This window comes from Pterocles gutturalis, unplaced genomic scaffold (assembly GCF_000699245.1).
Source record: "Pterocles gutturalis isolate BGI_N339 unplaced genomic scaffold, ASM69924v1 scaffold36526, whole genome shotgun sequence".
NCBI classification, from domain to species: Eukaryota; Metazoa; Chordata; class Aves; order Pterocliformes; family Pteroclidae; genus Pterocles; species Pterocles gutturalis.
The window spans coordinates 1-13,921 of record NW_010101694.1 but is presented as its reverse complement, the minus strand read 5'-3'; the positions used below and the strand labels follow the sequence as shown (position 1 = coordinate 13,921).

Genomic DNA, 13,921 nt, shown 5'->3' with positions numbered 1-13,921 from the left:
TACAGAACATACCATCTATACTATCAAACACTACTGTTCAACAATTGCAACTCAAAATGGATGGATGTGAAAGAATAAAAGGCACACTCAGGACAGAGTCACATGCACCTGACCCTTTCAAGTGCTGCTACTACACCAAACACAGAGGGCTGTAGCTCTACAGTCACTCCTCTTCTTGATGGCAGTGCCAGCTCAAGCCCATGCCTCTTCTCAGCTCCATCACTTGCTTGCCACACACATGCACGCACACACAAGCACACACCTCCCTGACACGTGCTTGTACAAGTAATTAAGACCCACACTAACCTGACTGGGGACTAGTCTAGCAGAAAAATAACTATTTAGATATTTGATTGTTGGAGTTATTTTCTACAGTTCCCAATCTGCTTCAGTGCACAGACACAGAAGCAGGCTGAAGGGCACAGATGACAACAGTGCTGTGGCAGGAATAACCAGCTCAGGACAATGTCATTTCCACAACACATGTACTTGAGCTGAATGCAAATAAATGCTTGCTGTCACTTATTATCTTCGGTATCTGGATAGACACTTAGCATGTTGACCTGACTTTGTGGATCAGGTTGGGAAGTGCAATAGAGGGTTTTGCATCAGTGCAGTGGTTACAAGTCCTCAGATAGAGGCAATAAAAAAAAATTGTTGTACAAATATTTCCAGGCCCACTCAACTTGCACTGAAAAGAAGTCATGACACGGCTGAGTCCTGACACTGACTTCCTGCACCACAGACATCTTCAGCTGGATATTGTATGTTCTTAACCTCTTTTGCATAACCATTTTCAATGTCTCCTGGGTACAACTGGCTGTGGTCCATCTAACCTTTTCCTGAGTCCCTCACTGAAACCCCAGAAGTCGCAATTATGCATTCTTAAACAACAAAACTGGGCAAGAAGGATTTAATGTCCAAACTCAGTTTTGTACTACTTATTAAAATAATACTTCTGTTTTACGGTCTAAGTTTCTAACATCAATTTTATTTTTGACATGCTGCGTAATTTATACAGTAAAAAATGTATACAAATAGAATAAAAAATACTAATCCTACTTTTATTGTTAAGTATTTTTATAACATGTGTCATATACAAAAATTTTTAAAATAAAATAATTCAGTGTTCTGAATATCAGAGTACCTCAAACTGCACTACATAGCAGTACATGTTTAAGTATATAAATCCTAAAGGTAGTATTAATTTTAGGAAGCAGACAACTTTTAGTTTCCAACTGTTTTCATTCAAAGCACTTAAAGGGTATTTTTATGCTTTGCATTTATCACACTACAGTTGTATTTTTGCTGAATAAATCTACAATGTACGTGATGTGTACACATATATCAAGTTCTCATCCATTCCAGCATATAGTTATGAATTTTTCAAGTAATTTGTTACCTGTGCACCAAGATCTTTCATGTACGGCCCAAGTTCACTAAAAAGATCATAGCCTTGATGGAAAAAAGCCAGATGGGCGTACATAAATGATAACATCTAGAAGGAAAAAAAAATAATTTTTAAAGGGTAAATATTTATCAGATATCACATAAATATATCCCTTAAGTAATCCACATGAACAAACTTAAAGCAAAACAATTCCAGGGTTATTTTCTGCTGTCTTGTGTCCTGGCAATCTGATACCAACATCTCATACAGCTTCCAATGTTGTAAACAAACACACAAGGTAAAAGCAGCAAAAGAACCAAGCTGAAAATCTCAGAGATTAGTTAACAGGATTAACCCCATTAACAACAACAACAACAACAACCTACTTAAGGGCAGAAAATTACTTCTAAGTCATGTAACCTGAAATGTTTGTTATCTCCTGTTTCATTAGGAGAGGTGCTACAGAATATATTCACTAATGATCTAAAACCATAACCTTTATGAACATAGCTGAGAAGACTGTCCAGCCTTAAGAAAAGAAAACAAGTTGGGATGACACAGAGCAGAACGGCAAGCAGCTATAAAGCTGTGATCCAACTAAGGTTTTCACTATTTAAAGGAATTAAGGAACCTATGGGAGTACAACTGTAGACCTTTCAAAGAAAGGCACCATTTAATTTGGCAGTGTCTACTTCAGTAAACTTTTTACAGAGACAATATAAAACAGAAAAGGGAACACAATCAGAAGAAAACTTGCATGTACATATAACTATATATCAATTTAGTAGATACCATACTAAAGTGTATTGTATATTTGCTATGACAATATGGTATTTATAAAAAATTACCATTTTTGTAGAAAGAGCTGAAGCCATCTTAGAATAGATTGTGAGAAGTATTTATTGTTTATAAATTAATATAGCAGGCCTAACCAGCAGAATTCTTGGCAGGCAAAGTTTGATTTTAACCATGAAACACACATCAAAGTCAAGAGCAGTGAAAACCTTAAGTGTTCAAATCTGAACCAAAAGGATTGCCGAAAACAATTAACCATCTATGTCCCGTTACAGTAAAGGGTAAACTCACCGTTACCAAAGTACTGGTAATGTTTTGATGGGCAAAAGGACATGATCTTTAATATACTGCTTTGCAGTCACATTTTTAATTTCACATGTATTTAAATATTTTCTATACAGAAAATAAAGTGTATCTTACTGATTTTAAGATTTCTGCTCTCCTTTTAGACTGAAGAACATTGATCTAAAAAAAAAAAAAAAAAGTAACTGGTTTCATTCTACTTGCAAATTTTTCCCACAGAAGTAAACTTCAAATTACTTCCAAATAATCATATCAAAGCTTAAAACATTAGAGGAACATAACAATATCAGACTCACAAAGCACTTTTAAATGAAGATGCATGCAAGTTTTGTGATGATATTAAAGTGATGCAATCAGAAAAAAGCTTGTGAAGCCACAATTTCACAGTGATAGTCACAGCTTTCTTATATGAGGGAAAGTGCAAGGCATCACATGTAAGATAAAAGTAATATAATAAACTTTTCAAGAAAGGAAAATTGGTACCCATTTTCATGAGATTAAATTCAACACTTTTCAAATACTCTTCTGACAGTATGAGCTAATCCAACCCACCATCTTCTTAACAACGCTGCACCCACCACCTCTGCTGTCAAGGACAGGGGCATGTTTATTTTTCCCCTTGGGTTGACATTGTCTAAAGTGTCCCAAGCCTGGGATATAGCCCCAGAGTCTAAAACAAGCATGATCATAATAGCTTCAATAAGTAACTTTTCATATATACTTGCACTTTTAAGCTGGCTGAAGTCACTGACCAACTGTGCTGCCCTAGAACTTGAAGAAATTCACATTATGAAGAAAAAAAATAACTGATTTTTCATGTTCACTAGTTCCTCTATTCTCTTTGTCCCCTAATCTTTAAGGTTGTTATCCAGAACTACAGCTTTTACTTTAAAAGCTCTATTCAGAAGAAACATGCATGATTTTGTAATTTAACACCTATGTCAGTAAAATTCCAGCAAAAGAAACTTACTGAAGCTATAATCAAAACCAGATTCTACTTCTGTACTTAAATAATCAGTATTTTGGAAGACCTTCTGCAACAAAAATAATTAAGATTTCTTTGTATAAAACAAACCCTCAACTTGCAAGGCAAATAAAAAAATAAAATGAAAGGAAAGGTTTTGAAATACAGTTTAAAACCAAAACTACAAAGAGACCATAGTTGTGAAGCCACTTTTCCAGAAGAAAAGAGTCACCAAAGTAGAAAGAATTCCTAAAGCTGAATTAATTTTTGCCCACATTAATTAAGAGATGCTGAAACTTTTCCCTGCTACTTTAAATGCATCATTATCACAGGAACTGCTCATACTTTGAGCACACGAATTCCAGGAGGCAAACAATCCGCAGTTCAATGCACACACAAGGAAACAGCCTATAGCAGTGACTGTCAGCTCGCCCCCTGCTACTATTCGATTTTAGTACAAATAATCAAGTGGTACATAATTCACATGACTTTTTAATCATCCAAACGAACTTTGTCCTTAGTGTTCAAAAGGCAGGAGTTCAGTGTTGAACACTGACCACCACACGTGTGCACATACCTCGGCTGATCAGATTGATTCCACTTCACTTTACAGGTAATACCCGCAATTCAAAGAACAGTTAACTACGCTTTAAATAACTGACTGGACTGTCACAAATCAAGATGGTAACATCTAATATAAAACCAACATAATTTGGAAGGGTTGTTCTGTGTTTGATCATAGAAGAACCTCAGACCCATTTAGGAGCCCCCAAGTCCTGTTACAATAATCCTGTTCTGCTGTAGTTGTGCGTAACTATGAAACAGATGAATGGTACGTATCAGCAGAAAATTTATTATTATTTCACAGGATACAGACCAGTAGGACAAAGAACACCCCTCAACACTCTATAGGAGATGTGCACTAAAATGCAGAAGAGCAGTTATATTCTTTCTCCCATGGCACAATGCCAAACTCTGAGGCTTCTAGACAAGTAGAATTTGTAAAATAAAATACAAACCAACAGCTGAAATTGTAGTAGTAGCCAACATCTTATCTCAAAATTACTCAGGAAACTTGTATTTCCTAGGCTAGGTTACAATTTTTACTTTAAATATATAAGGAACTACAGCATAGCCAACTCACGAAATACATTCGGGTAAGTATCTGGCAAACACCTTTTTTAAAATTTATGTTAAATTGAAAATTAAACTGTGTCATTACAGCAATGGCACTGAATGCCAAAGCATTAAGCAATAAGAATGCATCAAGTAAACTAATTTTGCTCAGATTTCATTAAAAAAAATTACTTGCAGACAAAGTTATTCCTTTTTCACTGAATCTCCACAGCTTCTGAGAAGCTTAAAACAAGAACGTCTAAAGGACAGATCTCCAACTGTATATAACAGGTGGTTTTGAAAAATAACTTTTATTGCTGCACCTACCTGAAGTACATAATCCAGAGCTATGTGTCGAAAACATTTCCGCGTTGCAGTCAAAATATTGGTTGCTTCCTCTACTTCATGTTGCTTATTTCTTTGAACTTGGGCATTTTTTACTAGGGCATTCTCTTTTTCTTCACTAACTTTTTCAAACTGTTTCTTTGCATCTTTAAATTTCCTAATATCTCTACAGAAAAAGGAAAAATTGATAAATTAATTCCAAAGCATGAAAAAAGTGTTTAAAAATACCTTAGACAGACCATGCTTGTGAATGTTGTAGCTAGTTTCTTTGTTTTCCTATTCTTCAATAAATGCTTGGATCAAATGGAATTCATACAAAGTATGATATAAGCTTCTCTGTCTTTCTCTTGTGAGGAAAGAACAAAGTTGAAATTTAAATAAATGCATCTCATGCTTACTGGGGAAAACCCTTGGTAAGCACTTTTTCCCCTGAGCTCAGACAATGACAATGTAATTAAGATCAGTAATTCAGACTATTTCAACATTTCTGCAATTGGATCTAAAGCCTCACTGATCTGAAGTGATTTTTGACAAGCTTTAATATGCATTTCTCAATTTATGGCTGATGATTTTCAGGAAAGATGTTTCACTAACCCACTCAAATCAGATATTTTAAAATTCTATTTTACCTATAATTTTCCTAATTAAAAGCTCAAATTAACTTACTCTTTAACAAAAGTCTGAAGCTGTGCTTTAATTGATCTTTGTGTTTGGTCAAACAGGATCTGAAAGAAAAGCATTAATATGTAGGTCAGTAACTTTGGACATTTTAGACATACACATTATTATTTTCTATTATTTTCCAGAATTAGGTGAGAATAATTAATAAGCTAATGTGTCTCTAATATCAAAATATAAACACCTTCAAAGTAGTTTTGAAATAAATAAAAATTTTAAAAAAGGAAAATAACACGAACCCAACCCCCTTTGGTGGTCTCTTCTTAAAGACTGTGGTTATAAGGAGAGGCAAGAGCTCCTGGCATCTTATTCTCTCATCCTAAAAATTTAAGACATGCCTGCTTTCATAGAACATGTTTATTATCATTATTAAACAGTCAAGAATATTATTGTAGAAATGGCCTTGAAGAAAAAACTTTGAACGTTAAGTAACAACTTTTTTTGATTCTTACAGAGACTTTCACAATTTAACCAATGACTAAAAGACAAATGAAACCACAGAAAGAACATGCCCTTAACTTCTAGCAAAAAAATCAGACTGAAATTAATGCTGAAAATGTAACGTATATGGGTAATTAGTACCATCTCCTTTACATAATACATTTGTAAAAAAACCACCCACTGCTGAAATGCTAAGAAGAATGGCTGCTTCTTTTTCTACAATTAAGTGTTCTAAGCCATGCTTCTCAAATTTCTTATGATTTGGACAGGTGGGGGAGAAGGGGCAGAATATAACCTACATGTTCAATTTATAAAGCTTGAGAAATTTGTTGAGTTTCCAAGGCCAAACTACACCTGAATGTTTGACAACTCGTATTTTCTCTTATGACCCCAGAAATTCTAACTGAGGAACGAAAACATACATGCCTTCAGCTTCACATCTGCCCTCTGAGTTTTAGGATAAAATGGAACAGGCCAATGCCTATAGGACAAATCCTTTTGCCACTTACCATTGTGCAGACCACAAATAGTGCCTTGATTTCCCACTCATCTCCCCCTTTCATTATGCACTACAGAAATATAATCACGATCACAGAAAATGAAGAGATGAAAGAATGAGGTAGTAGTTGGCCCAACTAAACAGAATCCCTTCCAAAAGGTAAAGATCTTTAAGTGTTAAATAATCTTACTGAAAGAGTACGTCAAGAACTCAGTTTCAGGTCAAACTGTTTTCTTTAAATATTCTCATTCTTAGTCTCCCTAATCACAAAAATCTGGGAACAAAAACCCATGCAATGCCAAATACTAAAAGCAAAGCCTTTAACAGCTTGTTTCTCTTTTCTAGAAGCACTAAAGGAAGGAAAAGACGACTGAGTTTAAGTCAGCCATTAACAGTGGTACTACATCCTCCATCCAGTCGCCATTTTTGGAGGTTTTCAAGATCAAATGGGATAAAACCCTAAGCAACCAGCTCCAACCTCAGAGCTGACCCTGACTTAGACAGGCAGTTGAACCAGATGTCTCCTGAGGTCCCTTCCAAACTGAATTGTTCTACATCTAACAGTAACACATGGAAGATCCTGTTTGTATTCCCACTTTGGGAAACCAGAAAAAACAGACAACTGAATAAAGAACTTCTTGACAAGCTGGAAGTCACGCTGAGACTACGCCCACTGCTGACATTTAAGCTTGCCAGTGCCTGAGGAGTGTACCAATCACAATCAATACAGAAAGGGTATAACCAGATGGGAACTCAACTGATTAGTGGACTCTTCAGAAATACGAGCCTTGCAATTCTGCTTACAGTAACGAAGAGGAAAAAAGCGCTAGGCAGAAAAAAATGTAGTAAGAATACAGGACCTAGGTCAGATGTGTCAAAAGAGCACACCACATAGCAAGGACGTAGTTACGATGGTAACCAGCAGCAAGAAGTGTGAAGAGAGTAAAATAGGGACAGCCAACTGGATTCACCTGCTCAATCTAATCTGGAGAAATCACTGACATGGAAGTAACACTTTCTCCCACTGGTGCTGCTTTGAACCTTTGCACTTGCTTCTCTCTACCATCAAAGTATCACTGTCCACTTACTCCCCTCTTTACAGTTTTCATTATATTAAGTGTAGATACGTACATCTCATATAATGGAAAGGAAATCCAACTCAACAGCATTAACCTGTTTCCCTTTGCTTCCCTTCTAAGAGAGTGCATTTTCAAAAAAAATGCCTAATAAAACAGTTTCAGGAAGCTAAGTTAATTCTAACAAACTTAATTTCAGCTGATGCTGTTTGAATTGCATTCTCTGTATCTCATTATATTTTAAACTCTTAGTAGTATTTAAAAAAAATTAAGTGTCCTGCATCTTTTCAGCACTTTGGAGGTGCTTCAATTGCTTTCCAGCAATCTGCTGGAAAATTAAAGAAAAGCAGTAGGGGCCAAGGGAAGAGGAATAAAATAGAAGAATGAACGTATTGCTTTGTCTTTCAGGATACAAGACTAAACTCTTTAGAGGAAAAAAACATAAACCGGTTTTCAATCCAGGCAAAACTGAGCTTTCTGATGAAATCTGACAAGCTAAAATCCAGTATTTACTCTGTCTTACAGCACTGGGTTTTAGTAAAGCTTACAAATTCCAAAGAAATACAGTGACGTTAAAATCTGCAGAAAAGGGGATATTTATAAACAAAAAATAAATAAAATATTTACAAGTATAAAATGAGAGGTATTTAATACCACTTAGACCATGAATTTACAAATACTATCAACAAGAAAAGCTTTAGCACTATTCTGTTATCAAATACAATTGGAGATAAGGCATCAGTGTCATGTTTCAGCTAGAAATACTTACATTGTGATAATTTATCATTTCCTGCAAGGTGTCAGAGAACTTTGACAAGCTGGTCTGTAAAGAGAAAAACAAAGTGGTTTAAGTTAAGCCCTACCAAATACATAGCACAAACACAAAGTTTTGGAGGTTTACAGCTTTTCTGTAAAGGACATGGGAACTGATTTTCCATAGCACGGTTATTAAACTAAACCCATTATGCTAGAAGGAGAACATGGAAGTAATATCAAGTAAATCTATTACAGCTACAAGCAACGAAGATGTTATTGCTATCTATCTATATACAAAGGACCAATTGAAGTTGACTAAACTATGGGAAGTTCACATAATTTAACACATAGATTTACAATATTTAATATTACACTACTTACTATATATTAATATTTACTACTCTAACTCCAAAAATCTGGTTAACTTGGTAATCATCAGTACACACGTTTATGGTAGGAACTGCTGCCTCACAGCTGATATACTTAGCAACATTGACATCAGTCTCTAGAATCAATGTTTCAAACACAGAAAAAACGACCCCTAGTATAGTTGGGTAGCTGCTTATTGCTTACACAACAAGAGTAACAAAGACATACTTGGAATCAAATAATACATGTTTTACTAGTTTGTCATCACACTGCGTTTTTAGCAGGTACATTTACAGACAACAACAGTTTCGGTGGCACATGAAGTCTATACTGAAGTTCACAGACAACATATATTTTGAATAGTGTGTGAAAATGCATACATGTAACTGATGTTCTATTACATAACACCATTAAATATACATGATAGACAGATATACACATAATTATACCTGCATATTACACAATTTCACACTTCATTTGAAAGTTAATATACACAGGAAATATCAGGTGTTCCAAACTAGCCTAACAAGACATCAGTCTGAGGTTACACCATCCAAGTGGGCTCTGTACATTAATGCATAGAAATTTAAAATTTTAAGAGAGTGCCAGTTCCAGGACCTAAGTGATCAACTCAGGGAATGTAGTTGCAGAGAACTGGCTCTTAGGATCTCATGACTAGAACCCCTTTATTGAGCTAAGTACACAGGGTAGCTGTTCACAGCTTCAGCCTGACTTTTTCCACTCCTCCTAAGATGACTATTCCCAACCTAATACATATTTTCTGGAATTTGGAAAACTCTTGCCATTGCAGATTAAAGCTGAAATCAAATAGCACAGACACCTGCAGTGCACCACAGTCAAAAAACTCAGTCTAAAGACACCTCAAAGAAAAAGGAACAAAAAGTCAAATAACAGTACATAAACCTCAACTACTTCTCTTGCCAAGTGTTATATTTCACCATTTTTAATTTATGCTTTTCTCCTTCCACTTTCACCCCTTCAAGAACTTACCTCAACCAATGCATCTTTACAGGAATATTGTGCAAGGTCTCGAATTCCATTCATGAACTGCTTGTTGGCTGTACAGAATGCTTTCCCAGTATCAATCATCGCAATACAAAGCTTCACCAGCTAAAAACAGGAAAAAAATTATTAAATGGAAGTTTTGTTTTATACCACCATATAAACATGAAACACACTGAACTTAAGTCTAAGAAACAAAAGATTTCAGAAGTTAAATTCTAATTTTAGAGCCCCACATTCTATGAAAAGCTTTCTATTGTATAGTGATAGCTACAAAAATACTACTCTAGGTCAAATGATACACCATTGAGAACGTTACTATTTATATTTTTTTTAATTTTTTGTTTTATTGTTAACTGCGATTTTGCACATATTTCAAGAAGGAGGGCTGCATGAAGGCAAAAAGGGCAGCCACTAAAACATAATTCACTTGGGTTCTGACCAGTTAAGGGTTTTGTGGTTTCCAAGCCAAAAAAATTCCAAAAGAAACCCACACCCGTTGTTTCACCTCAGGACTCAAAATGTAGACACAGGAAAGCAAAAGGCCATCTGCACAAAGCACAACTGAAGAGATGTAGTGACATCTCAGAAGGCAGAATGAATCACGTTTTCACGTGTATGACAAACTAGTCTTTCTCTGACAGGTTTCCATCCCTACCACTTGCTGCTTAGGTCAGCACCTTAGCTATCATGGTACTGCAGAGCCTGATACGAAGGTCATCAGTATCTCGTGATAGATGTTTTCCCATTTTTCAAACCATTCATGGACTGGGCCATTAATGAAAGAAAGACTTGTTAAGTGTCATCACTAAGATGCTCTCTTCGGAGAAGGCATGTTAGAATTTAGTTCCTCCACCCTAAACCAAATTGAGCATAAAATCAGAAGACTGAATCTTCATCTCTGAGGGATTTTTCAAGGATGCGAGACGAATTTTCATGAAGAACAACACAGAAGTATTCGATCCTGTGTTGGGGCAAGGAAACCACCCAAGTGACCTTCCTGCCTCGTTTGCCCATGAGATCCTCTTAGGAAAAGATCCTCTGATGAATGGGGGGAATGCAGATAACATAGCCCAAAGTCACAATTGTGGGACAATAAAACTAAGTTTAGTATGAATAACTGAGCAAGAAAAGTTGCCAACCAAGTCCAGACAAATTGTTACCCTCAGGCCATAGTTCAGCTCACATAAGCAGCTTGGCTTTCAACTTAAGCATTATACTGGATCACCTAATTACAATTAAACTGCTTAAATACTTAACCTCGTGTACTTGCTTTCTTGTTAGTGGAGCAAATGGGTTTGGGTGCTTTTGTTTCAAAGAGTACTAGGATACTGTCTCAGGGTAAAGAGTAACACCACAGTTACAGCTTTCACATGATAGAATGGTAGATTTGGCACTGGCCTCCTGCGAGAGGCTGGGGACAAGGCCCTGAATAATGCCTCTTAAGGAATTTGAGAATTCTTTTCCCCAAAAATGACTGTTTTAGACGGGTGGAAAACACAAACCTTGAAGACAGAATTTTCAGATCCTTTAAATACTTTCATGGTTTAATCTACCAAAACAGATTCCTCACCCCTACAGTAACAATGTTTCTTACACCCATCAGTTTGACTTAATTCTGATTTGGTGTGAATTTTCATATCTTACATTTATTTTGAAAGAGACAATGGTTACATTATTAACTACAAAAGCTAGAAATAGTATTACAAGAAGTAAAGAAATGTCTTCAGACTTAATGCTACACTTGACACTGACTTTATCTCTTTCTGCAGCCAACTTGCAGCTGCAGGAACAAACATTCATATCTAAAAAGTAGCTAAGAAGGTGAACAAATGACATTGTCTACCACATTAAAACACAGGCAAAAAGTAATCTTAAACACTTAGCATAAAATGCTAAGGAAAGGAAACTTTCTCCAAAAGTAAAAATAAGCCACCCTCAAAATACTAGCAAAGAACGAACAAAAGCCTCCAAATACTACTGGTTAGGAAATCAATAAATGAATTGTAGGGCACTGGAAAGATGCTACATACAATCTTTCATATACATGCACAAAGCATGACAAAAAGCAGGATGAATTTTGCGGTAGTTAAGTCCTCCAGACAAAAGTGAAAGATACATATACCTATGCTGCTGTGACTGTGCTGCAGACTACCAAAGACAGAAAGCACTGACTTTAAATCTGTAAAACAGAGTATTCAGATGTCCTCACAGTCCGCAGCTGTCATAAAACATCAGCTCTCAACACAGGGATGGCCAGCCCCTGGGTTTTAACTCACAGGAAAGCTGAATTAGTTTGCATGTTGCTCCAACCCTGGGGCTGAGTCACATGAGTGAGGGGGCCGTTGAGTGGGGAGGGCATTGCACAACCCAAACCCTCAGCTGGGGGATAAAGCCAGGTCACACTGGCTGTCGCTGCTCTTACTCAAACTTGGGCCTCTGAGGCCCAGCTGCACACTGACCCAGATCCATTTCCTCTGCAACAGCAGAACACTTGGTCAGCCACTGCTGCTTCCCAGCTGTGAACTTTAAAATAAAACCTAAACACATCTTTTTAAATTTTTCAGAACAGACATGGTTGAATTAAAAAGCTTACCTTGTCAAGTTTCAGTTCCAGTTCTGTCACATCTCCTTCTACTTCTTCTAGAGCTGCCCTGCACGATTAAAAATGATTTCCTGTAAAACTTTACACAAAAATACTCTGGGACGGGGGGTGGGGAAGGGCAGGGACACGTTAATTTCACCCATTTATTGACATCATAGCGTCACTTCAATTTCAACTACAAAAACAGCAAAGATTTTAGAGAACCACAAGAACTACAGAAAATTTGACAGTAAAAACTGCATCACTGATAAAACACATAGCTTAGTAATAAAGATTTGAGATGAAGTTTTATTAATCCTAATGTTTGTCACATTGAAATATGTTTCCTCTATTCTTGTACAGCCAATAGCCTGTAAATTTGAAGGTAACAACAAAGGAAAGAAACTAAAAGTCTGAGTGAAATTTCTTAAATAATTCTTTTGGTGACTCCTGTCTCAAACGTGCAAACTTACAACTATTTACCGAATGACCTTGCAATGAGATAATGAAAAATACAGCATTTGGCATGAATCAACTGACTTAGCAGTAAGTTCAGATGGCACACTTGTTTATAGCATTTGCCTCGAGTCTAGACTTCTTGCAACTTTCAGGCCAGTCAAATTTTACTTGCTAGTAAAAGTTGCTTTCATGAAGCATTTCTAAAGCATAACTTCTTTTCCTTGAGAGCTGATGTTTCCTTTAACACCCCCGTCTTGATTATTGCCACATGAAAAAATAGAAGACTGAGAAAGGATGACACTGTTCAGAGAGTTCACGAACATCAAGCTATTGCCTTGAGAGCTTGAAAGTACTAATTTCCTGCAACAAATGCTACAGAAATCTGTTGAATGAGGCTGGGATTTCACATTACACAGAGGCTGGTAGGAACAGCTGTATTCCCATCCCCTGCTCCCATCACAGGGTGCCTCATTTTTTCAGTCATTCCAGCATAACTGTTCACAGAGCCACACTGTTCACCAGTAGTAGTCTGCCTTGGAAAAAAAAAAAAGTGATAGGAAGTTTTCTGTACAGCTTTTTGGAAAATTGGATCAGATACATTTCACATTTCACTCCTACAAAAAAACTCTTCCTGGAAAAAGTGAGACAGGCAGGGAACTATGACTTGGAGCAGGAATTTCTTAAGCCAGCTTTACCACTGAGGAGAGAGGACACAGAACCACAGCTTTACTGTCTCTTGCTAATTCTGTTCTAGTTCACATGAGTTCAAGACAAGAACAAAAAAACTTTAAAAAGACTGGATCAGGCCCCAAACTGAGGAAAAGCAGTTTTTACAAGAATAGGTCTGAAAAACACTGCCAATCGCCTGCAGCTCTCAAACACTGAGCATGACATTCCCAGCTTTTTGCAGATTTCACTAACACACAGTTGCATTCCAGTTTTTGTATCTAAAGGCATTCCCACAGTCACATCCTAGGGCTTATATCTAAGCACATTCCTGCGCAGTTACATTTTGGCTTCTATCTCTTCTCGTGCTTCAGACCATGAAAGATTTCAGGCAACATCAATTTCTCTTTTACTTTGTTTTCTTCCATAAATTACTAACTTTCATTTAAGTCTCTAG

The 13,921-nt window shown here is 36.5% G+C and overlaps 1 protein-coding gene across 2 annotated transcripts in view; it reads right to left on the bottom strand.

Moving 5' to 3' along the window:
* The window catches only part of ACAP2 (ArfGAP with coiled-coil, ankyrin repeat and PH domains 2), a 46,300-nt gene extending 33,894 nt beyond the window's left edge, over positions 1-12,406 (bottom strand). Inside the window, exons 1-7 of one of the 2 annotated variants that reach the window (XM_010084195.1) lie at positions 12,352-12,406; positions 9,744-9,863; positions 8,377-8,430; positions 5,580-5,638; positions 4,896-5,079; positions 2,606-2,650; positions 1,403-1,498 (exon numbers count right to left, since the gene is read on the bottom strand). In XM_010084195.1, the coding sequence (XP_010082497.1) occupies positions 1,403-1,498; positions 2,606-2,650; positions 4,896-5,079; positions 5,580-5,638; positions 8,377-8,430; positions 9,744-9,842 (537 nt within the window). In that variant the 5' untranslated portion in view covers positions 9,843-9,863; positions 12,352-12,406. The remainder of the gene's footprint in view (positions 1-1,402; positions 1,499-2,605; positions 2,651-4,895; positions 5,080-5,579; positions 5,639-8,376; positions 8,431-9,743; positions 9,864-12,351) is intronic. The other variant, XM_010084203.1, reaches the window with a different exon arrangement.
* Positions 12,407-13,921: the final 1,515 nt, after the last annotated feature.